The 23,625-nt window shown below is 55.7% G+C and overlaps 2 protein-coding genes and 1 pseudogene across 7 annotated transcripts in view; 2 read left to right on the forward strand and 1 right to left on the reverse strand.

The window, feature by feature from the left end:
* Window positions 1-4,722, forward strand: part of VOPP1 (VOPP1 WW domain binding protein) — a 34,052-nt gene extending 29,330 nt beyond the window's left edge. For all 3 annotated transcript variants that reach the window (XM_036230505.1, XM_036230503.1, XM_036230504.1), the window contains one exon: window positions 2,394-4,722. In XM_036230505.1, the coding sequence (XP_036086398.1) occupies window positions 2,394-2,587 (194 nt within the window). In that variant the 3' untranslated portion in view covers window positions 2,588-4,722. The remainder of the gene's footprint in view (window positions 1-2,393) is intronic.
* A 675-nt stretch (window positions 4,723-5,397) lies between these two features.
* Window positions 5,398-5,515, forward strand: LOC118611185 (annotated as a pseudogene).
* A 1,812-nt stretch (window positions 5,516-7,327) lies between these two features.
* Window positions 7,328-22,583, reverse strand: LANCL2 (LanC like 2). Of its 4 annotated transcripts, none has more exons than XM_016120992.2 (9): window positions 22,261-22,583; window positions 18,909-19,026; window positions 14,923-15,107; window positions 14,031-14,178; window positions 12,843-12,989; window positions 12,005-12,187; window positions 11,551-11,727; window positions 9,246-9,318; window positions 7,328-8,444 (listed from the first exon to the last, which is right to left on the reverse strand). In XM_016120992.2, exons 1-9 carry the CDS (start codon window positions 22,450-22,452, stop codon window positions 8,375-8,377), a joined length of 1,293 nt encoding a protein of 430 aa, XP_015976478.2. In that variant the 5' UTR covers window positions 22,453-22,583; the 3' UTR covers window positions 7,328-8,374. The 4 variants fall into 4 exon arrangements, with proteins under 4 accessions (XP_015976478.2, XP_015976476.2, XP_015976479.2 ...); XM_016120990.2 differs by having other exon boundaries at window positions 14,923-15,130; window positions 22,261-22,575; XM_016120993.2 differs by lacking the exon at window positions 22,261-22,583 and adding an exon at window positions 21,667-22,127 and having other exon boundaries at window positions 14,923-15,130.
* Between the last annotated feature and the right edge of the window lie 1,042 nt (window positions 22,584-23,625).

A 23,625-nucleotide genomic window follows, 5' to 3' on the forward strand; every position in this document is an offset into this window, starting at 1 on the left:
CGGGGCTGGCCTGCAGCCCGCCGCCTGTAACTAACTCCCCCTCCTGCAACTCCAGCTTTTTCTTACAACGTTCTGGGTGTCTTCTTCCTCTAACTGAACCCTCGGCCGTGCGCCTTCCTGTCCCATCCCCGTAGTGTGAGGAGCTGGCGCTGCAGTCCCCTTGGCTTCTGGCTGTCGCTGGTACGTTCTTCTGCCCTGTGTCCCAAGTCCCACCACAGGGAACCCCGTTCCAGTTGGCTTTGGCACTCCTGGTCACGGTTCTTCTACCATCTGTGACCACCGCTTGTGCGAGGACTTAGGCATCTACCTGCTCGAATGGCCCAGCCCCTCGTTTCACTCAGGTCAGAGGCCGCCCGCCCTGAGCTCCGGGCCCCTCCCCACACAGCGGCGCTGCTCTGTGCCCATTGGGTGAAAAGTGTCGGCCGCCCGCACTGAGCTTGCGTCCCGCCTTAGAAACCCTTTCTCGTTGCTGCGTACCGTTTCCCGTGCCCTGTAAACGAGCTCAGGCGCGTCCCGCCCTGAAAGAGGCGCGCCCTTCGCTGCAGGACACAGCCGTTCCTGCGGCTCGCCCCGGCCTCTCCCCAGTCTCGTCTGCGTGCTCGTCTGCCCGAAGTACTTAGAGTTTGTTTCCCGCCTCGGATGCGGGTCTGCCCTGCCGCGCGCCCCCGGCCTGGTCCTTCCCCCGCCCCGCACGCTGCCGGGGTCTCCGTAACCTCACGCACGTGCTTGTCGCCGCTCCTGCACGCAGGCCCCCGAAGCTGCCCTGGCTCCAGCGGGTCCAGCGTGGGACTCCCCTCGCCCCGCCCCTCCCGCGCGCCCCCTCTCTCGCTGGGTGGCCCCCTGTTGAGACCGGAAACCAGGGCCGTTTCCGCTCAGGCCTCTTCTCCACCCCAAGCTCGGGGCCGCTGAGTCGGGCCGCAGGCCCCTGTGGTCTCGCCTCGCTTGTTCATTCTCACCTCCCCGGGGGTTCCTCCCACGCTCAGAGGCTTCCATCCTGTCGTTCCTGGACCATTCTCATAGCCTCTTTGTCTTTAACTTTTTCTATGTGTAAAACAGAAAGGGACCCAGAGATAAATAAGACATAACCTCTGCCCTTGGGAAACTCGTGGTCGTGGCCGGGCGAGGTCACGGTCCCGGGCACTTTGCCCCAGTAGACGCAGGTGCCATCTGCGGGGCGTGCAGGTGTGAGAGGGGCAGCAGCTGGTGACCGTGGCGTCTGCGGCCGAGGCCTCGGGATGCGTTTCCAGCCCCGGGTTCTGTTCCACGCGGTCTCCTTCAGCAAGTCTGTGGACTTCCCGATCCGGCTTCCTCGGGCGTGAGACATCCCGCCGTCTCGGTGGGCATCTGCCCAGGACTCTGCCCTTCCTTCAGTTAGACGGTGGCAGAGAGAGAGGTGTCACAACGAGACCCTAGACAGGTGCATGGGACGACGTCTCTGACCCGCCGGTATCTCCCTGGGTTAGGTGAGGCCCCTCTCGGGCAGACCGCGTCCACGCGCAGAGTCGGCTCAGCCCGGGAGGCACCGAGGCGCATTTTCTTTTTCTGAGTCTCCGCCCGTGTGCGGGGCGCGGTCCGTGCTAGCACCACGCCAGAGTGGGCAGATCGCAGCGGCGGCCCGGGTCGCTCTGCGCATTGATGAGAGTGAGGGCTCCGTGTGAGGCAGGGTGACCAGCGTGCGCCGGTCACCTCTCTGCTCTCCTGCACCCCCGGGGGGGGGGGCGGGGGGGGAGTCAGTGTGTCCTGTGCCCTTCGCCTTGCAGAAGGGCAGCCCTCCCTCGGTGTCGGGGCAACCTGCGATTCCGCACTGGCCACCCCGCCTTGCGGGTGTCACCCCAGGGTGTCTCCCTGTCTGAACTTGCGCTCCCTGGATGACAGGTCGGCCCCTCCCTGATAGAAGGTTAGGTGGGAAGGGAGACGGGGAGAGAGTCCGGCTGGCGGGAGAGCGGCCCTTCCCACGGTCAGTGTCCCGCAGCGGTGGGGCCTCCCTGGGGCCCCGGGTCCCGCGGCCCGGAGCACCCGGCCCTCAGCCGTGTTTCGGCACCGGCCGCCCCAGCCCTTGCCAGAGCCGCGTTGGGGTATCACGCAGGGTCCGGTTACGAGGCCCCGGCCCCCGCCCCCCAGCACCCCCCGATCCTGTTCACGTCCTTTCCGTCACTTAGCCACCCTGTGAGTTCGTGGGCCCTCATGTTGTCTACACCCCAAAAAGATTAGAAGCCCCAGGAGGCCAGGGGCCTGCTCTCATCCCAGGTGCCGGCCGCGTCTGGGCGCTTGGCTGCGGCTACCTGTCGGCTGGCTGCGTGCTGGGCGGTGGTCTCCACGCGGCCTCCGCGGTGCTGGGCAGTGCTGGGCGGTGGTCTCCTGTGCTCTGCTCATGCCCGCTGTCTGTCTTTCAGGAGCCCAGCAGCCGGGACTGCTGTACTACACGGACCCCGGAGGACCCGGGGTGAATGCGCCCGGGAACCCCGTGGCCATGGCCTTCCAGGTCCAGCCCAGCTCGCCCCTGGGAGGCGCGGCCTCCTACCCACCACCTCCTTCCTACTGCAACACGCCCCCGCCGCCCTACGAACAGGTGGTGAAGGCCAAGTAGCCAGGGCGCCCGGAGCCTGCCGGGCGACGCTGCGGGGGCAGGGGGGGCCTTTTCAGGCCGCCTTCCCCGCCCCCCTTCGCTTCCAGAATGATCTCATGAGCCGCTGAGGGCGAGTTCCTCTTCGATGTCTTCGAAGCAAGCACAGCTCCCTTTCAAGTTTTCCGTGGACGACCAATATTTGAAGTCTCCCCATATCCCTCTGTTTCTGACGTAGTCTGTGCTCTGGCAGAGTGTGGACAGACCCCAAGGGGTGACGCCCTGGGGATCCTCCAGAGAGAGACTGAGAGGCGGCAGACGGGGCCGGCGTGTCCGGGGAGCCCGGGTGAGCGCAGAGAGCGGCTTCCGCCCCGCCCCGCGGAACGAGGCCCCGGGGCCGGCTCTGTGAGCCCCTCGTCTTCCTTTTCACGATGCTGTAGGGAGACAGGGAGACCTTTGGTGGAGAAGCCCCCCCCCCTTCTCCGTCTCCATCACCTGACGATGAAAGGGACTCCCCCTCCTCACTGCCAGGGCTGGGAGAGGCTGTCCCCCTGTCAGTGCGGGGAGACGCACGCCCCGAATTAGGCCACGTGGGGTGTCTGCAGTCATTCGAAAGTCGCCGAGGAAAGTCAGGTAAACGCCTGGGAAGTTGCTCCCCGCCTCACACGGGCGGGGCACGGCTTTTCACGAGCGCCTGGTCTGACCTGGGAGCAGCGTTTCTCCCTTTCCAGTGCATTTGCGGAGCCCCGTCCGCCCCGTCCTTAGAAAGGCCTGCCTGAGCGAGGGTCAGGCGACCAGGGACCTCCACACCCTTCCCTGCAGTTTTCGTAAAGGACACTTTCAAAGCGGAGGGGCATGTCTGGCTGGGAGCCACATGGCCTTTGGGGAGGGGCGTCCCAGCAGGGCTGTGGTCCCTACGACCTCAGCAGCTGGGCGCTGGGCTCTTCAGGGGAAGCGTTGCTAAGGGAGAGGCAGGAACGCAACGTCCCCGGGCGGCAGACAGGTCTCCCAGAAGTCCTGACTGGGTGCCACTCGTTCGAGGTCCGAGTGGAGGAGATGTGGCCGTCTCACGCTGGGCTCTGGCGCGCCGTCCCCAGCGTCGTTGGCGGGGAGCGGGGAGGTTCTGTCTGTAGTTAGCGATGCTGGTAGCGTAGTGTTTAAACCCAGAGTGACACCCGGCGGGTGGGCCAGGACGCGTGGGGCCCAGAGAGGCGGCGGGGTCCGTGGTGGGAGCTTGTTTTCCAGGAGAACAAATTGGGGCCCCAGGAGCAGCTTAGACGTGAGCACAGCGACATCGTGCCGGAGTCGGTGCCGGGGGGTTTTCATTCCCCAGGCCTCGGTGGCCCTGCTCTCGCGGGATGTCCCTGTGGGCCGGAGTCCCTGCTCCTCCGAGGGCGGAGACTCTGGGAGCCCCCAGGGGGCCCCACGGGACACGCCCAGAGCCACACCAGCGCCCCCGGAGACGTGCTCTGTGAGCACGGACTCTGCCGCTGGCGGACGCTGCCGCTGGCGTCTGGACCGCGGTCGCGCGACCGCTGCCCTCCCGTCCGGGAGCGCGGGACCTCCCCACGCCGGGTCCCCCTCCAAACCGAGCCAGCAAAGCGCAGCGTTCACTGCTCACACCACGTGGGCCCCAGCAGCTCCAAGCCCCCCGGGTCGCGTCTGCTGCCTTTTTGACGTCTGCGTCTCCCTTGCGTCTTTAAGGGCCAAGCGCCCGAGGGCCGCCCGGCTCGGGGTCGGACGCGGCTGAGAAGGTGGCCACGTCCACGCCGGGGTCCGCCTCATCCTTTTTGACGGCAAACGAGCTTGAGAGTCGGGACGGTGTGGGTGGCACGCGGCCATTTCGCGGCCCGGTGTCTGTGTTCGACGCGTCTCCTTTTCCCTCGGAGCCCTCGAGGCGCCCGCTCACGCCGCGCCGGCCCCGCGCTGGCCGTCCCCAGCCGTTCTCCTCTGTGCGGCCCGTGCGGCCTGCCCGCCGCCCCGAGGGCCCCCGCTCCGGGCACGTCCAAGGCCCGTGGGGTCAGTGGTCGGCAGCGAACTTGGAGCAGATCTGTGCATGTTTCTTTCTCCGCTGCGGCAGGCTCATTTCTCTTTTCTGTACTCTTTTGATAGAGTCCTGTTTCCTATGTATGCAGAATAAAAATGAATTTGGGCACGTGTGTCGATCGTTTTGCTGGGGAGCGGGGGGGAGGGTGGGGGTGACGTTCCCAGTGGGGACGCACCTGCGGCGGGTCACGAGTTCAGCCTGGTGGGGGCCGGGCGGACGGAGGGGTTCCCCATCTCGGGAGAAGCGGAAGCTGATGCGGTCAGAGGATGTAGGGAGCCTTCAGCTCACCAGCACACTGTAAAAATCAAGCTGCGGCGTAACTAACCCGAAGCAGGTAGTAGGAAGCGTTAGTCGGGCCAACTCGCAGCTCACACTGACCGCCGCTGTCCCGGGGCCTGGGTCTGCCTCCCACAGGTGGGGGAGCCGTGGATTTGAAACCCAGTCTGCTTGGTCGGCAGCCGTGTGCGCCTCACGGGTCTGCTGAGGGGCCTAGCAGCTACAGCTAGGCTGCGTTTCAGATGACTCTGGTGGAGATGACGTTTGTAAAGAAGCGTTTTGTGATTTGCTGCCATAAAACAGGTGAGCCGGGAGGGGCAAGCAGCTTGCCCGTGGTGAAGTCAGAGCTGAGTTACACGCCTTGTCCGGCAGCCCACGGGGTCGTCAGCTTCCCCGGGCCGTTTACAAGCAAGCCAAAGGCCATGGCTCAGGTAGCAGCCCGAGGGCTCCCTTCTATATAACCCCTCTCACGTTTTAACCACAGTTAAAAAAAAAAAAAAAAAAAAAGCATATGTATGGCCACGCCACCCTGACAAGCCCGACCCCGTCTGATTTCGGAAGCTAAGCAGGGTCAGGCCTGGTGAGTACTCGGATGGGAGACCACCTAGGAAGACCAGGTGCCGTAGGTGTAAAAAATGAAAAATAAGGGATTGTAAGCTGACATGGTCCTTGTAATCCATGAGGTCAACCAAGGGTGGCCTCACCTTAAAAAAAAAAAAAAAAAAACAATAGTGGCTCTCAAGGCCTAAAAGTGCAGGAAGAGGGCTTTTGAGTTGTTTCTGGAATAGCAGAAAAGAGGTCTGCGAAGAGGAAGCCGAGCACGCGGCCGGGGCCGTGAGGGCTGCACGCGAAGGCCCCGCAGGTGCCGGGAGCAGGTGGCCGTGGGCAGGTGCCGGGGCGACGCGCTAACAGGTATTCTGGAGAACGTTCTAGACCAGAGGCCAGAGGCCTCGTGCTCTCCACCCATCTCCCACGTGAACGGGGCCGCTGTCCGCGGGAGTTAATGAGCCCGAACCCCGCTTTCTCACCGCGCAGAGGGGCGCTCTGCGTGGTAAGGTGCTGGGCGATGAGCCGTTAGCACCGTCGTTTTATTCCGAAGTGGGTTAGTTGTGTTTTCATGTATCGGTCGATGAAAACATTCAGAGTCCCCATCACAGTCGGGTCCCAAGGAGGGGAAGCATTTTAAAAACACACAACAACAGGGACTGAGATCACAGACGCTCGGGCAGCCACCGCTAAGCGTCGGCAATGCCGCACCCACGGCCGACCTCGCCGCTTTCTTTCCGTCCTTCCCCGGATTATTCTGAGGCCGATCCCAGGCATTTCATCAGGATGTCAGCATGTGGCACTGTCACACGTAATTAAAACCAACAATAATTAATTCTTTAAAGATCCAGTTAGCATTTACATTTTTCCTGATTGCCTTGCAATTTTTTAAAAAAATCCATTAGCTTGCACCAGGATCCCAAGGAGGCCCTACCATGAAATCGGCTTCTGTCTCTCTTTGAATCGACAGGTTTCCCCTTCCATCTGTCACCAAACTCGGGGTCACGTGCCTGACACTGTGAAAAGCCAGAAATGCAAAGCATCGGAGTTTGGAGTGAGGAACAGTGTGCAGACGGAGAAGGCGTCAGCTGAAGGGAGACTTCGCGGTGCCTCAGCCCCGTCCGGCTTGCGGGGCTAAGTCAAGTGTTTTCAAGGGTGTAGAGGGAACAGGTGTGCGGAGGCGTGGGCGGGGCGAGTTTTAACGGGAGACCTTGGAGTGTTCAGCACCCAGTCTCCCTGGACAGCAGACCCTTCGCTTTTGAGAGGGTTCCTGGGTTTAAGTTCTGGTTTTGTGATGGTCCTTTAGTTTGAGTGTGTGTAGGTAGGTGTATGTTGGGGAGGGGGCGGTGAGACTTGGGCAGCTGGAGGTCACGGTTGTCTCCTCTGCAGATGCTTTGGCCAGGGGATGTGGCTGGGGGGAAGGGCGCCTGCCGCTCGGATGAGCTGGGACTTCAGGCGGGCTCTTCTGCCTGAGAGCTCGTGGCCCGGGGGCCATCGGCACTGCTGGCCCACGAGGTCGGGTAGGATGTGGCCGTGAGGTTTCCACGCACGCGGCCAGCCTGACCAGAGAACATGGTCTCGCCTGCGGGCCACGCGCGTCTGCGGTGGGGACTCGTGAGGCCGCACATCAGGGCGTCGGGCCCCCCAAGACGCGCCTGGCGTGAGTCTGCCGCAGCGACAGCCGCCTCCTCCTCAGTGGCAGGGGTGGGGGCCTGGCGAGCTTCCCCGCCCCTGCGTCAGCCCGCGGGCAGCCCCAGCCCCGCGCCCCGGGCCACGAAAACCCCTCCAAAAAGCGAAACCCACGGGCAGGATTGTGGCGGGTCTGCTCATCGCATGAATGCCCCTTTTTAATACTGAAAACGTCAGGCAGGTCCTTGGTTAGAACAGTTTCCGGGTAAGTGGAGACAACTACATTTATGCTTCACACGTTTCATCAAATGTGAGATTTTTATCATCCAAATGGTGCACAAAACATAAGAACCGTTTAATCCCAAACTTTTACTTTGATAACTGACCAACTTTTAAACTAAGTTTACTCGCGGCGTGGGAACAGCTGAGTCTCTCTCTGCCGATGACGCGTCTGGACTCTTACCCACTGAGCCCGGCAGAGCGAGCTGTGCCGTGATGAAGGGGGGGTGCCGTCTGCGTGGTGACAGGAACCACGTGTGGACCTGCCGGGGCCCGGCCACTGCCGCCCGACTCAGGGCGCGGTCTGGGGCGCTGCCCCTGCAGGCACCAAGTCCCGTCCCCCAGCGCCCGCCGCCTCAGACCACAAGGAGCCTCGGGAATGTCACACGGCTGGGAACGGGGAGTGCCAGGGGAGCCGTGATGCACCCCATGTGGCTTATAAACACTCGGGTGGGCACGAAGCACAGAGGCGTGCTCTCTGGCCTAGTGGAATGGCCCCCCCAAGCACCCCGGCCGACGCCCTCATCTGCTGTTTCTTCCCAGAGTTCAGCGCGGTCTCTCCCTCATGCTCATCTGAGAGGCGCGCAGAGATGCTGAAACCGTGCGGTGGCCGGGTTGTCCCCTAGAGAGTCCTTCTGCTACACGAGACGCCGCCCGACTATTCCACGAGTCGGCCTGAGTCGATCACACGGAAGTGGCGGCCGCCCTGCCCCCGCGCGGGCAGCTCGGCTCGTGGGGACAAGGGCCTTCCGCCCGAAGAGCCGATGCCGACGAACACCAAGAAACATGCAAGCGCGACAGAGAACTGGGTGTGAGCCCGTGTCTTACAGGGGCGAGGGCAGGGCCGCCGCGGCCCGCCGCGCGTGCGCTGACTGGGGGTCCCCGGGCCTCCGGGGGCCGAGGCGCTGTCTGCCTGCCGGGGTTCACACGGGGCCGGTTCTTTGTCAGACACTGAGCGACCCGGCGGCTTTTGGTCCCGACGGGGCTCTTAGTAGTCTTTTTGCACCTTTTTCTCCATCTGCGAAGAGCCAAGTTCAAACGCTGGAAACCGTGATGTCTCGGGTACCAGGACGTCGGAGAGAAAGTGGATGGTGCCGGCCATGCCTGTAACGTACAAGGGGACGGTTAGGAAGGGCAGGAGGGAGTGTCCTTTACCAGGAGCTGTGAGCGGGGGAAGAGGGGCCGAGGACTTCAAAACTTATCCCAGCATCATTTAACCTTTGCTCTTCAATTTCTGTGGCTTACGTCGCAAATAACTCAACACACGCGCGCGCGCACACACGCACGCACACGCACGCACACGCGCGCGCACACACACGTGCACACATGCACGCACGCGCGCGCAGTGCCCTGGCAGCAGGCGCGCCCCCGCGGGGCTTCCGTCTTGCGTTCCTGAGTCGCGCCTGCGGCAGAGACCGCTAGTGCCACGCTCGCCGTTTCCTGTCACTGCTCCTGTTTTCCAGGACTCTCTTCAACAGTCTCTCATTACTTTTTCCAGCTATTCATATTTCTAGTTACCAAAGCCTTTGATTACTAATATAATTATTTGCACTTCTTTGTATAACCTAAACGATCACCACGCTAAGTAACCGACCAGCCTCCGTGAGCAGCCTTCGCACGCAGGTGCGGGTGACATGCGCGGACAGGAGCCCGGCGTCCCTCCGGCGGGCAGCGGGCATCCGAGCCGGCTGCCTGCGCACGTCACAGAAGATCGAACCCCGCCTGGAGGGCAGTCACGGGAGCACGGAGCAGGGACAGGAAGGAGAAGGGACCGAAACTATCTCGTCCGTAGTCACCTTCCCACGAACAGCGGCGGGGCTGTCACGTAAGAGCACAGGTGACGGCGCCCGGCCCCCAGAGCGGGCGGGCTCCCGCCCCCCGGCACCACGCCCCCCTCGCCCTTACCTTCGAAGAGAGAGTAGGGCCTGTCGGGGATGCGGCACCCGTGGGCTCCATATTCCAGACACCACTCTGCAAACTAAGAGGGAGACAGACGTGTCTCTTTGAGGGAGGACATTTCACGGGGCGGAAAGGCGACAAAAGGCATTGCAGTGGACTCCCTGAGACGCGAGGCCGGGGGCCGGGCCAGGCAGGGGTGAGGGGCGCGGGTCTGGGCTACCCAGGCCGCCTCCCCATGGCTGCCACCTCCCCATCCCGTGTCCCTAGCTGTACGGCGGGGTCCACCTCAGAGCGGGGGAGGCTGAAGCAGAAAACCACCCCCTCGTCTCTTCCAGCACCTGCCTCCTTCCCTCCGCGGTCATTCCCGAGGGAAGTCCACCCTGGCTAAACCCGGGCCCAGCTGCCCCGGGTGGCACCCCTGCAAAACGTTACCTCCCGCCTCCCCACAGCGCAGGCCTGATGCCGCTGCCTGGGCACTCCCTCCACCTTTAGGGTCCCCCTACCCCCGCATTTCCTCTGAGCTCCCCGAGCCACCGCGTCAAACCTCATGCGGTTTTACATCATTACGTTTCCCTTTACTGCTTAACTTACTAGTTTCCGTCGCTGGTACGTAAAGAATGTAAGCGACAGACACGAGGACTGTCACGTCGAGCACCTATGAAACGAAAGCTCCGCTGCTTCCCGCCCCCGCACGCGCCGGCCCGCCCAGCCTGCCTCACGGGCCATCGGTCTGCTCCTCGGTCAGGTGACGGGGACACTGCGGCGTCTCCACGTCCTCCGCCTTAAACCCGCTGCCGTCTGTGGGCTCAGCGTCCTGCTCTTCATTCTCACGGCAGTGCCTTGGTTTATAACTCCCCACTTCTTGCATTAATTATTAAACCACAACTTGGGGACGCCTACCCTCGACCCCATTCTGGTCACTGTGGCCACAGAGGCCTCTGAGAAGAGTCTGGGCACAGGTGACACCCCCTTGTGCTGGCTCCCACTGGCTGTGACAGCCACTCGGGGCCCAGCCTTCTTCTGAAGCTGTGAGGAGGCCGAGAGGAACTACTCACGGGAATGACCAGCCTCCGGCCCGGCCCTCCCGTCGGACTTCGCCTTCAGACCTCTGCGCCCGCCGCACGGATGTGCTCAGGCGTTGGGGGCACTCGGTGCCTTTCTGCCAACGACCAGGAAGCCACCCCGCCTCCCAGGCTGCCCCTTCCTGGTCCGGCCGGAAAACTCGTCTTAAAAATCTTGCCGTGCCTCCCTCCACGCAGCCTTTCTGGATCTGTGTTCGCTGAATCGTCCATGTCACAGTGACGACTCTCACCAAACCCGCCGCCCCCATCACACGAATGGGGAGTCCCCCCGCCTCAGCCCTCTGCCCAGCCTCCCCGCACCCCCTCTTCTGAATGCACGGCCCTCCTTGAGGTCCCGGCCCAGACGGCACCTCCTGACCCCCAGGACCGCCAGGGGTCGGGCCCTGACCTCCACGGGAATCCTGTGCGCCCCACGCTGCACACGGCGCCTCTGACGGGCACCAGGAAGGAGGGCTCTCGTCTGCCTGGGCTGAGAGGAGGCTTCGTAATAGCGACGGCTGCTCACCGTCCGGCAGTGTAAAAAAGCCCCCTACAATGCTCCCGCCTAGCAGGGGTCTCAGAAAACACTTCGGGGTGTCTTCTCCCCGTGTTCCCTCTGTGTCTACATAACTATGTCTGCGAAACGTGTACAGTAATAAAAATGGCAGCAGACGCTGGCCGGGCCTCGCTGTGGGCCTCTCATTTGCATGCACTAGATGGGTGTTTCTCAGATTCTCCTCCGCACCAGAAACACACATCAGACGCCTGAGTCTTCCCTTCACCTGGGAAGTCCCAGAGGCCCCAAGGGCATGACGCAAGCTGAGATCAATGGCAAGGTGTCGCCATGCAAATTTCAGGGGAAGGTCATTCCAGATGGGAGAAAGAGCTAACGACACATGAAGAGGGGGGCAGGGGGTGGCACACTCCCCAATAGGGAGCGGTGGGGGCGGCACAGCTGGAGTGGGGGGTGTGGGCCCAGGGAGCAGGCTGGAGGAGCCTGGGAAGGCCCAGACGGGCCGGGCTGAGAGCGGGGTGGGCGGGGCTGTGATTGGGGCGGGGCTGAGAGCGGGGTGGGCGGGGCTGTGATGGGCGGGGCGGGGCTAGCGCAGCGCACAGGCCTCACGGTGGTGCTCCAGCTGTCAGCACAGCCCGAGTTAGCGGGAGGAGCCGCGTTTGTGGGTCTCGAGGGTGCCCTGGCGGGGCGGGGGGGGGGGGGTGGTCAGGAGTTGCTGGGACACAGCTGTCCTCACCTTGCAGGCCCGGTAGAGGTACTTTTTGTCCTGGGTGAGGCGGTACAGGGACAGGAAGGAGTAGCCGTTGCCGGCCGTCCCGTGGCAGACCCCGTAGCCCTTCCGCAGCAGGCCTCGCTGCCAGATCACGTCGCTGCACTCCATGGCGTCTTTCAGGTACTTCTCCTCCTTGAACACCTGGCGGCAAAGAACAAGGCGTGTCGAAACGGTGGCGTCGAGTGAGCGAGGGGCTCCCCGCTGTGGCTGGAAAACCGCAGGCATCGGGGGACCCGAGGTGGCGCGGGCTGCGGGAACACCCGCCGCACCGCAGCGCTGGCCGTCTGTCCCCCTCTGTGCCCCCGTCCTCCTCCCGGCGCACGGTTTTCCAAAGGTGACTCCAGCACTCGGCTTCAGAAACCCCAGAGCCCGCCCGAGCCCGCCGAGAAGCCGGCGCGGGCCCGGGCCGCGCACCGACCTGGGCGGCCTGCATCAGCATGTGGATAACGCCCGGGGCGCCGTGGCACCAGTGCACCAGGCGGTCCGTCTCGTTGCTCAGCGACGACGGGTAATTCCCGGAGCGGAACCTTTTGTGGCGCACGTAATCGATGCTGGGTTTCACCATTTCTGTCAAGGTGTCGGGGTCCACGTTTGCTGCTGGCTTTAAAGAAACAAGGATAAATAAAACATTGAAGGATCTCTGTGCCAGTCTGCTTTCTCACTTTTTTATATTCACGAACTTCTATTTTTATTCTCTTTCTGTACATATTGGCAATGACAAAGCTTAAAGATGCATGTCCTAAGAAACACGCAAAAATAAGGAATTTACATAAATAGCGTATACTTCAGAAAATTAAAGTTGAAAAGTATGTTCCGCATCATTAGAGTTCACAGTATTTAAGGTACATCGAGCTTCCCCCCAACCCCAGAATTCACACTATGCTGTCCCAGCAGAGAATGGGAAAATCTACTCAGGAACAAAATGGTCAGGTTTCTGTTTTTAATTCAGTGCACGAGCAGATGCTATGGGCGCGAAGGTTCTCCCATTACATGAGTGACCACTTCTGTCAGCAGGAGGACGTGGACAGAGGCAAAGGGCCGCGGCAGGCACCTCGCCCGGGGCAAACCCGCACCCCGAAGGCGCCCCCGGGGCCCACCGCTCGGGGCTCACGCGGCAGAGCCGGGGCACCCACGGCTCGGAGCGGAGCCTCACTTCGTTGCAGCCTGCTTGGTTTGTGCTGAAATGGTTCCATTTTCCTATCTGATCTGGTATTTCATGGTACGAGCGCCACCTCGGTCTTTCGGGGTGTCCTCACCTGCATCAGCATGTAGTAGATCCCGGCCATGCCATGGGCCGCTCCAACATACTGCTTCCGGTGCCACTGGTACAAGAGGGGACAGCGCTCGGTCTTCCTTTCTTCCCTCGACAAAGCCTTGCCCGATTCGATGATGGCACTGACGACCTACAGACGTGGGGGGCGGCGTAAGTCTAACAACCTAAACGCATCCTGTCTCGGTCTCATCAACACTAACGGCGAGCTTTAGGTAGACAGACAGACAGCTTAACCTAAGCATCTTTAAGCAGTTAGTAGCCAACACTGTTATCTTTATGTTACAAATTAGTAAATACGGGAAGAGAGGAAGCAGAAGACAATCTCACAGTAGAAAAAGACATTAGGCCAAACCGTGAAATCAGAAGTTCTTTGCATAATCGGTTTCCTAGAATCTAGAAAGGCTTCCCGTGGACCCATGCTAGATGACGCATGTGCTCCGTGGCTGCAGGGCGTCCCCCCCAAGCCTGGCAGCCTTGCAGGCCGCTGCAGGGCGGGCTGGGCCGGGGAGGCTGACGGAACGAGGCACGCGGGGCTCCAGCCAGATCCGGGGAAGAACCGCCTCTGGGACGGCTGTGTGGCAGACACACACTGTCTCCTCACAGCCTTTCCCCCTTCACACTGTTGTCAACCGTGCTCCAAGTTCTAGCTAGGCACCTGGCCTCCGAGCGCCAGACAGCTGGACAGTCAGGCGACTTGGCGGTGGCAGTGGGGTGTGAGCAGAAGTGAGGTCAGCAACCTCTGCTTTGCTGCCTTCGAAAGGAAGCTGCTCATCCCCGCTTCCTCGCCTGCACCCTGACTGGGGAGGGGCAGGGTGCAGGGCTGGCTCTGGTCATGCAGGTAAGGGCGTGGCCCCCAGGACACGGGGCACCCAGAAGGAAGGCCCAGGGTGCCTAGCCCCGGCCCCAGCTCTGCCTCCAGTTCCGGCATTTCATGAAAGAGAAGGGAACATGCTCTGTTTGAAGCTGCCACTGATGCTAGGGAAGACGGCCGCATCGACGCAGGCCTGAGGGGCACAGATTTCTAAAAGCACATTCCTGGAAAGGAGGCGAAGGGGCCGCTTATTAATGTTATGAGATGCCTTAAGCGACCACTCCGGGCTGGGAGCGGGGTCCAGCGAGCACTGTCAGAGGGCTAAGGGTGACGGTGCCCATGCCCTGTGACCCACGGTACCTCCTGAACGGCCGACTGGCACACGGTGCCCGGGCCGATCTCCGTGTTCAGGTAGAGCAGGGCGTACAGGTAGCCGGCCCGGCCATACAGCAGCTCGTCGGGGAGGTCGGAATCTCCGCAGACGACCGTCCTCTGCAGCTGCAAAAGCCTGCCCGACGAGAAAAACTCCGTTTCTCACTGTCTAACATTCTTTCCTGGAACTGTGGGTAACCCCATTACTTTAGGAATGACCTGTTATTTATAATTTAAAACTGATTTCAAAAATACAAAAAACAACAAAGACACAAAAACAAACCCCAAACCCCGGGAAACAAAAATTCTCCACTTCACCAATTTCTCTCTCAGATACCAAAACGAATAACAAATCTCGTGTTCAAACTTTTTACCTTATATCTATTCTGAACCATGTGGGAGAAGATGCTCAATTTTGAAACTCACAATTAGAAGCCAGTGATCTGAAATCTAAGTGAAAACGGCCCTGAGGTGCAGCCCATGCTTGGGACTCATCTCGAGTCACCAGACCACAGGCGACCCTGGTGTCAGCCTCTGCAGAAGAGACTGTGCCCCGACGGGCACAGAGGACGTTTACGCTGACCGTGTGCTAACGGAACCCGAAGTGACTTGCCGTACCGCCTCGGTGGGTCCGAGGTGTGTCAGCCAGCTTTCACGCACTGGGGGTGGGCGAACGTGATTACAGTAGCCGGGGCGGAAAGGGAGCCTGTGACCCCCGCGGACACTCGAGGTCACTGTACAAATGTCGTCGTCCCTTGGAGAGACCCACTTGTAACAGTACATCAACTAAAACCTGGTTTCCCTTTTCGACTGCCTTCCAACAGCGAGACCTTCCACTGACCGGGAAGGTGGAGAAAACGCGTCCCGCTCTAAGACTCACTTGGTGACGCACTCCTGGGCCTCGCACTCGCTCTTCAGCTTGTGGTACACCACGGCGCCCACGGCCAGCGGCCCAGCATCTCCGCAGAGGAAGGCCACCTTGCGGCCACTCAGGTTCCGGAGCGTCCTCTTCACGTAGTCGAGGGACCGCAGCAGGTGGGCCTGGTCGCACGTGACCCGGTACAGCTGCAGGTACAGAAGAGCTATGCCTGGAACGACCCCCCCAGGGAAGAGCTCCATTACTTTCCTTCCCCCTTCAGGACACTGCTTAACGATTATGCGAAAACCTACACAAAACCTACGTTTCGGAAGGGCGACATCCAGGTGCTACCTATGGCACGTTCTAAAAAATGGGGAAAAAATGATTCAGGGCAAAAAAAAAAAATTCCTTACGTTTAAACACACTGTCGCGCTGACCGTTCCGACACGGTGACTCGCGCCCTCCCTCCCTCCGGGACGCAGGCAGGTGCGCGACTCACCACGCCCTCCCACTTCATCCGGACCGGCCTGGAGGCTTTACCCATCCTCCCTTACATCTTACGCTAACTCGGATCCTTTTCTTTTTACTTCTCACACAATCGCATCCTCCTAGCTTATCCCCAATTAAATGATTACTCTTCTGAATTTTACAACTTTTCTCCAATTTTTCTATGTCTCATAATGTTCCATTTTCTTTGGTGACCAACCCACCCAAATGACCAGCCACATGATGCCGAATAGGCAACAGATGCCAAAGATGGAGTTTACCACCGACCCTGCCTTCCTACTGCAGATCAAAGAACAGGTCCGGGTAGCCGAGTGAACTACAGAGGGGTCTCTTCCTGAAAATCTATGGAGGATGGCCTACGTGGCTTCTGAAAGAGGCCAGCTATTGGCCCTGGGTTTGAGAAGTCAGTGTGACGGCTAAGTAGAAAACAAACCTGCACAAACACGCCCTTGGTGAAGTACCTTGCAGGAAAAAGTACTGAAATGAAACGATGGCGCAGACACCAACGGAAGCGTCCGGCGCCGGGGTCGAGGTTCTCCGCTCCTCGCCCAGCACCCTGCTCTCGCTTTTCCTTTTCACGGTACTTTTTGAATTTCTCTAAATGGGCAGCTGCTCCTTTAGTTCTCCTATCCAGGGCACCCTACTTCCCTTTCACATTAATTCTCAAGACCAATATGTATGTTTTTGATAGAATTCACCAGAAAAGCCATCGGGTCCCGGGCTTTTCTCCACTGGGAGATTTTGATTCATTACTGACCTGCTCATATCTTCTGTTTCTTCATAATTCAGTCTTGCTTGGTAGGTTGGGTGTTTCTAGGAATTTACCCATTTCTCCTAGGTTACCCAATTTGCTGGCTTCTAATTGCTCGCAGTAGTGCCTTATGACCCTTTGCATTTCTGTGGCATCGGCTGGAATGTCCCCTTTCATTTTTCACTCGAATCTTCTCTCATTTTCTCAGCTAGTCTTGACATAGGTCTGTCGATTCTGTTCATCTATTCAGAAAACCCACTCCTGGTTCTGCTGGCCTTTCGCGTTCCTTTCTGGTTTCTATTTCATTGGTTTCTGCTCTCATCTTCGTCTTCTCCTTCCTTCCGCTACCTTTGCATTTGGTTTGTCGTTTTCCTAGTTCCTCGAGGTGTAAAATTAGGTTGTTTGAGATCTTCCTTCCTCTTCACGTAGTAGTTACTGTGCTGCACGGCCCTCTTATAACTGCTTTGGCTGCCTCCCCTAGGTTTTGGTATACTGTGTTTGCATTTTCATTTGTTTCAAGATATTTTTTGATTTCCTTTTTTTCTTTGATCCGTTGGTTATTAAGAAGCATTTAGTTTAGTCTCTACATATTTGTGAATTTTCCAGTTTTTCTACTATTAATAGTTTCTAGTTTCATACTATAGGGGTCAGAAAAGACACTTAATATAATTTCTATCTTCTTGGATTTATTGAGACTTGAGTCCTCACATATGATCTGTCCTGGAGAATGTTCTACGTGTTGGATGGAATATTCTATGTTACGTCTGTTAGGTCCTCTGGTCTAATGTATAACTCATTTTCAATGCTTTCCTATTGATAATCTGGATCTATTCATTACTGGAAGAAGGGTAATGAAGTCCCCTATTATTATATTGTCCATTTTTCCTTTCAGATGTTAGTATTTGCTTCGTATGTTTAGGTACTCTGATGTTAGGTGCATATATCTGTACAATTCTTATATCCTCTTGGTGAGCTGCCATCATTATATAAAGATCTCCTTTGTCTCTACTAAAGTGTTTGAAGTTGGTCCATCTGTTCTGATATAAATGTACTTACCTCTGCTCTATTTTGGTTTCCATCTGTATGGAGTATCTTTTCCATCTCTTTTCTTTCAGCCTATGTCCGTAAAGCTGACGTGAGTCTCTTATAAGCAGCATATAGTTAGGTCTTTTTTTTTTTTTTTCCCATCCATTCTCTGTGTCTTGATTTGAAAATTTAGTCCATTTACAATGCTCACTGATATGCAAGGACTTACCGATGCCATCTTATCAACTTTCTGGCTATTTCATAGTCCCTTTCTCTCTTACTGTCTTCCTTGTGATTTGATTTTTCTTATTGGTAAGCTTTGATTCCTTTTAAAAAAATTACTTGTTGATCTACTATAGATTTTTTGCTTTGTGGTTACTACGCGATTTACATAAAAACATCTTATAACACTCTATGTTGAGCTGATAACTTTGATCTCATATAAGAACTCTACTCCCCTCCAACATTTTGTTTCTGATGTCACAATTCACATATCTCATATCGTATACCCATCGAACATTATTGTAGCTATCGCTATGTTTAATACCCCTGTCCTCTACCCTCTGTAGTGGAGTGATTTACACACGCCCATGTTATATTCAGGCACCTGACTCTGACCACACAGGTACCTGTTTTCACGTGACCAGTTAGCATCCTTGCCCTGCAGCGTGCAGAACTGGCGAATGTCATAATCGTTCCTTTCCCCTCTCCCTGCTGGAAGCTGAGGGGTTTTTTTCCTCCAATATTCACAGCGAGGCCCTGAGAGAACTCCTTGAGTCAATCTCACCAAAGTGTGGAAACTCCCCTATGACGGGTCCCCCCGGAGTTTAACCCCCGTATTTGTCCACACTGGGCCCCCGGCGATTGTCAGAGTTTAGGTTTCTTATCCCCGCTGTTCCCATGGAGGTGTCTCCTGGGCGCGGGGTGGGGGGGGTGGGGGGGTGTCTCTGCTCCAGTAAATGGTGAGTTTCTCAATCTCCGCTGCTCCCATTTTTCACGCAGACATTTGCCCTCTGACCTCACTTCTCTGGCAAATCTGAGAGTTGTTGATTTTCCGGTTTCTTCAGCTTTTTACTTTTTAAGACAGGGCGGTGACTTCTGAACTCCTTACATGACAGACCCGAAACTGGAAGTCTCTCACTTTATTTTTGTTTTTGTTTCCCTTTTTATGGTACCGCTGTGTTTTCTGTGGAGTCAGTTAGTTAACTCTTGGTAATTTGGTCTTAATCTCTGAAGTAATTTTTATCTCTTTTGTCCTTTCCTTCACTTTCTTTTCTTCTGTCAGTTCGTACTTCCCACCATCTTCCTGTCTTGCTACCTATTCTCTGAGTGCCTGTATTTCTGTTTTGTGAACTTATTGCTTACCTGTTTCCAAATTAATGTTGAAAGCACTGCAATTCCTCTCCGCATCAATGGCATTTTCCTGTTGTGTTTTCTTTTTCTATTGGTAACATCTGATTTTCCCGCCCCCCAATATAATACATACAACTGTTGAATTTCTTCCCTAAATTTGAATCACATGAATTTTTCAGGATCAACTATGAACAGGAAAATTTTCTTTCAGGAATAAAATTCCAACGCATCTCATCAATGAAGACAGTTCAAAACTTCACTTAAAGGGTATAAAACTTTACCAGTTTTAAAGAAAAAAAAAAAATTCAAATCCAAGTCTCACACATCACAGCCCAAGAACGAAAGACACCGGCCCGGACCCCGGGCTCACCGGTCCAGCCCGTGTACGTAGAGCGGTCGTGCGGGTCGGCTGTCTTCAGCCCCTCTTCCATCTGCTGCAGAAGGTCTTTGATTTTGGTCTGGATCCGCCGCGCGAAATTAGGAAGGATCTGAGAACCGAAGCACGGCATGCGTCGGAATTGCACAGAGATAGGATAATGCTGCATTAAATGCTTTAACTAGCAGTCTAGGGTGTAAGAACGTCACAGACTGAAGTTATATCACCCGGCCCATTTCAATGCTTCGTTGGTTGGAGAGAGTACCTCGGGGGAAATAGTGGCAATATAAAACTTTATAAATAAAAAGGCCATAACAATACAGAAATACACCTAAAATTATCAACGTACTTCATAAAAAGGAAAAACCAAATGCGAAAATGGTCAATCGCTTAGCGACTGATGAAATGCACGTAAGTACAAGTACCATGGTTTTGCCTATTGGATGAATAAATAATAAAAACAATCAAAAATATCACGTATCACTGTGTGAAGAGCTAAGGAAAGAGGTATTCTTATACGGTGCTGGTAGTCTTTCTCAGAGGAAAGTCAGCAATGAAAAATCTAGTTGCTGTATCAATGCTGAGGTGCATTAAAATCCCTGATCATGATTGTCGAATTGCCTATTGTCTATTTCTTCCTTTCACTATTTTTTTTTTTTTTTGCTTTTGTATATTCTGTAGTTCTGTTATTCGTTATAGGCAAATGTATAGCTGTTATGTCTTCTTGATGACTGACTCATTATTATAATGCAACGTCCCTCTGTGGGACACAGAACAAATGTTTTTATGTTACTGCACATTTTAGAGCTTTCAGGACAAAGTTTACTAAAATTTGGGGTTCTGGACTGACTGCAATTAGGAATTAAGTTACAACTATGTAAATTGTGAGAACTCCAGAGAGGTCTACTAAACCCTGGAGGTGTCTGTTGACATTTCAAAGGAGGCTGAGGCTCTGGACCAGAAGACAAATGGGCTTATCTTTTTAATAGAATGATTCATTTACATTCCAAAGACTCAGAGTAAAACATTTCTAGTGAAACTCTCTCAGAAAGGGAAGGGAGACACTCCCCTCCTTCCCTTTTATAAAACGACCTTATCACCTTATCGACCTTATCACCTTATCGTAACTAATTACATGTCCTTATATGAAAATAAAGCCACACCCTGGAGTTTCAGTAGCTATGCTTATGCTTGTACATACCTTTTTGGAAAACACACTTCAACCCGTGACATCCTCATTTTCATGAAACTTCATGTCTACCAAGCAAATGCATATTCTGATCCTACCTTAATTACATTTTAAACATAGTTTAAGAATTAAAAATGTAATAATCGGCAGTTCATAAAGTATCTATACAGAAGACATTCATTTTATCTTTTGATTTTCCTGTAACTAAGAAGCATTCTTTCAACCTTTTAAAATCACAACCCCTCTCTCCCTTTAACGCACTCTCATTTTTATGTTCAGAACAATACAATTTCTATTTCCCCATTCCTTTAGCACATAATCACGGTTTAGCATATATAACCACTGGCATGGGCCCCCCACCCCGATGTATTTTAACTGCTAAATTGTCTAAGCCCAATTAGTTTTTTATATGTCAGTCTGGTATATAGTTGAGGTCAAAATCACATTTACTAGATATAAAGAAAAAATAGGTAATTACGGAACCAGTGTTTATTGCCTTTTATGAGGTAGAAAATGAAATTCAACTGCTCTCATCTATTTATTGTTCTTGTGAAGACTCAAATCATGATCAGGAGTTTGTTTCACTCATCTTTAGTCACTAAACACTGCAGTAGCATGTTTATTCTAAGGATGCTACTGGGGTAGCAACTGACAAAAAGTATAAAAGATGGTTTTTTTAAATACTTGCCAGAGATTTATTTCCATTACAAAAAATTTGGACACTAAGTCACAAATATATGTGAATATAAAAGAAATCTAGAGAAAAAGAAATATTGATATAGGAATTCTAAGCCCAAAGGCTTGAATTTTCAAGGGGAAGAGGCTGACATTTATTGGGGGCCTAGTAAGCACCACATAATGCAGTTTGCCAGGCAGTTTATATATTTTATCCAATTCAATCACTAACATCCCTGTGAGTTAGTAACTGTTATTTTTTAATCACGTATTAAAAAAAAAAACAGAGGTTTAAAGAAGTCAGTTGCTGAAGATTCTACATTCATACCTATGGCTCTTTCAAAATTGCCTTTTGGCAAACTTATGCCTTTTATAATACAAAACACATGAGGAACCAACGCCGGGAAGTGGGACTTGGAGATCAGTGGAACAATAACCTAATTAGTAAACATGAAAACAGTTCAGCTGATGATCACGGCTTCCTTTATTTCCACTATAAAATAAAGGAAACATTATTCAAAACGGAGCCAGGGAGGGAGAGTTCTCATGCACGCACGTACCAGTCACTGCAGCCTGCAGAACCAGCAGGAAAAAGGAAGATTTGTTTTAACAAGGGAGGGTATTTTTCATATTTGAATTTCGTCTCCTGCTTTTGAAAACATGATGGCTCCCTGCTCCAGCAACGGCATTAACTACCACTTGCGGTCAACGAGAACCCACAACCTTGAATTCTTGCTCTTCCCAATTTCCCCCTAAAACGCCCGGAAAGCTGACTCCCTTTGTCTCTTTGGACTTGCCGGTAGCTTGCAACAATCTGCATGTCCCGAATTGCAATTCCTCCGCTTTTCCCAAATAAACCCAACTGCTTGAACCTGCTTCTTTGTTTACCTCTTTGTTGGGGTCAACGCCACTTTCCCCTCCCCAGTTCACTTTTCAGACACCCGACTCCTGGGCACACAGACAAGAGCAATCAAAACGACACGACTGTTTATGAACGATGCTCTTTGTTTTTCCAAGGGCACTGGACCAGAGGCCAGGTCTGACGACACGAGTGGCCTTCGGAAAGCTGTGAACAGGTCATCAGCGGGTATGCTTTGCAGCCCTAGAAGTGGGAGTCTGCTCGAGGGCCCTCGAGAGTAATCAACTCAGCACGTCGACTGCCACTAGCGCCCTAAGAGTCACTTCCGAGAGCCCAGACACTACAGCGCGCCATGCTCGTCGAAGGCCTGAGGAGCCAGGCGGCGCCCAACGAGAGGAAAGTGGCTGACAACCCAAGTTCACAGCCCTTCGGGGCCTTCTCGCCAGGAAGGGCCGGGGAAGGCCGCGCAGGGCCGCGCGCAGGCGGCGCGCGGTGACGTCACGAGGCGCGCGGGGATGACGTCACGAGGCGCGCGCGCGCCGGACGGGTGGACGCTACCACCGCCGGCGCCCCCCGCCTGGCGCGGCGCGGCCCGGGCCGGGCCAAGCCGGCCGCCGACTCACCTTCCCGTCGCGCTGGAAGGGGAGGCCGAGCTCGTCGGGGGTGGGCGGGGGCCGAGCCGGGCCCGAGCCCTCGGCCGCGTCGGCGGCGGCGGCCGCCTCGTAGTCCGGGAAGGGGTTGGCGAACGCCCGCTCCTCCATCTCTGCCTCCCCGCCCAGGTGCAACTTGAGTCGCTTCGACATGGTCTCGCCCATCGCCGCCGCGCGCCCTCCCCGCGCCCCGGGGCCGCGCGGCACGGCGAGCGGGCGGGGACAAACCTCGCGCCGCGGGAGCCTGCGCGGCGGGCCGGCGAGCTGGGCCGGCAGGATCGTCCCCGCGGGGCCCGCGGCTCGGCGGCTCAGAGCCCGCGCGCGGCCCTCGGCGCCGTCCCTCGCCGCCCGCTCCCGGCCCGCGGCCCGCAGAGCCCGAGCGCGGCGACGCGCACGGCAGGGCCGGAGCCCCGGGCCTGGCAGCGCCCCCGGGTCGCCGCGCTCGGCTCCTCCCTGGCGGCCGAGCCCCTTCCTCTCTTTTCTAGAGAAAACCTGACGGCCGCGCGGGGCACGTTCCCGCGGGGGAATCCTGGAGAGAAGAGGTCACTGTCATTCAGGCCGTCTGCGGTTCGCGGACCGGGGAGCGCGCGTCCCCGGACGCGCCATCGCTCTGCATGTTCACCGGCCGAGCGGGGCCGGTGCTGTCCTCGGCCCCGGCTGCGCCAGCCACAGGAGTTGCAGCAGCTCTTTGTTTGATATTAAGAGAAAAAAAAAAAATCTCATAAAGAAAAGAATTTCAAAACAGCCTAAAGCTCTGCAAGGATGCTGTCTCCGGGGGGAGGGGGACAGCCCCTCCTATTCATCACCGTTGGGAGGGGGTCTGGAGGAGGAGCCACAGGCCCCTCTTTTTTTTTTTTTTTTTTTGGTTTTCTTGTTTTCAGTCCCTCTGTTTTGAATAAACGGATATCTTTGGTAACAAGATATAATGTGAAAGCATATTTAATAATCTAAATATTTAATGGACCTAAAAGATTCCTCCAATATTAATTACCCAGGAACATAATAAAAGGACACAAATCTGCATTTATATAAACACCATATGACTAAACAGTCTATTGGTTTTCTCCTTTCTCTAATTTTTAACCAAATAGATATAATGATTTCTCCTTGAGGAAACTATTTCAGGGTCCCCCCCCCAATTTAAACGAGGTGATGACGAAATAGAGATTACAAAGATAATGTCGCCCTTGGGATTCCAAGTTTGTGGGTGAGGGAGGTAAGGATTACAGCCTGCTGTGATATCGATAGTTTTCTAGAACCAAGCAAGATGTACATGAATATAAAAATTGACATGGTGGAGGAATGTAGCACCAAGCACAGGAAAGGATGAACCCCGCC

Source organism: Rousettus aegyptiacus, unplaced genomic scaffold, assembly GCF_014176215.1.
Source record: "Rousettus aegyptiacus isolate mRouAeg1 unplaced genomic scaffold, mRouAeg1.p scaffold_m13_p_13, whole genome shotgun sequence".
Classification (NCBI taxonomy): Eukaryota; Metazoa; Chordata; class Mammalia; order Chiroptera; family Pteropodidae; genus Rousettus; species Rousettus aegyptiacus.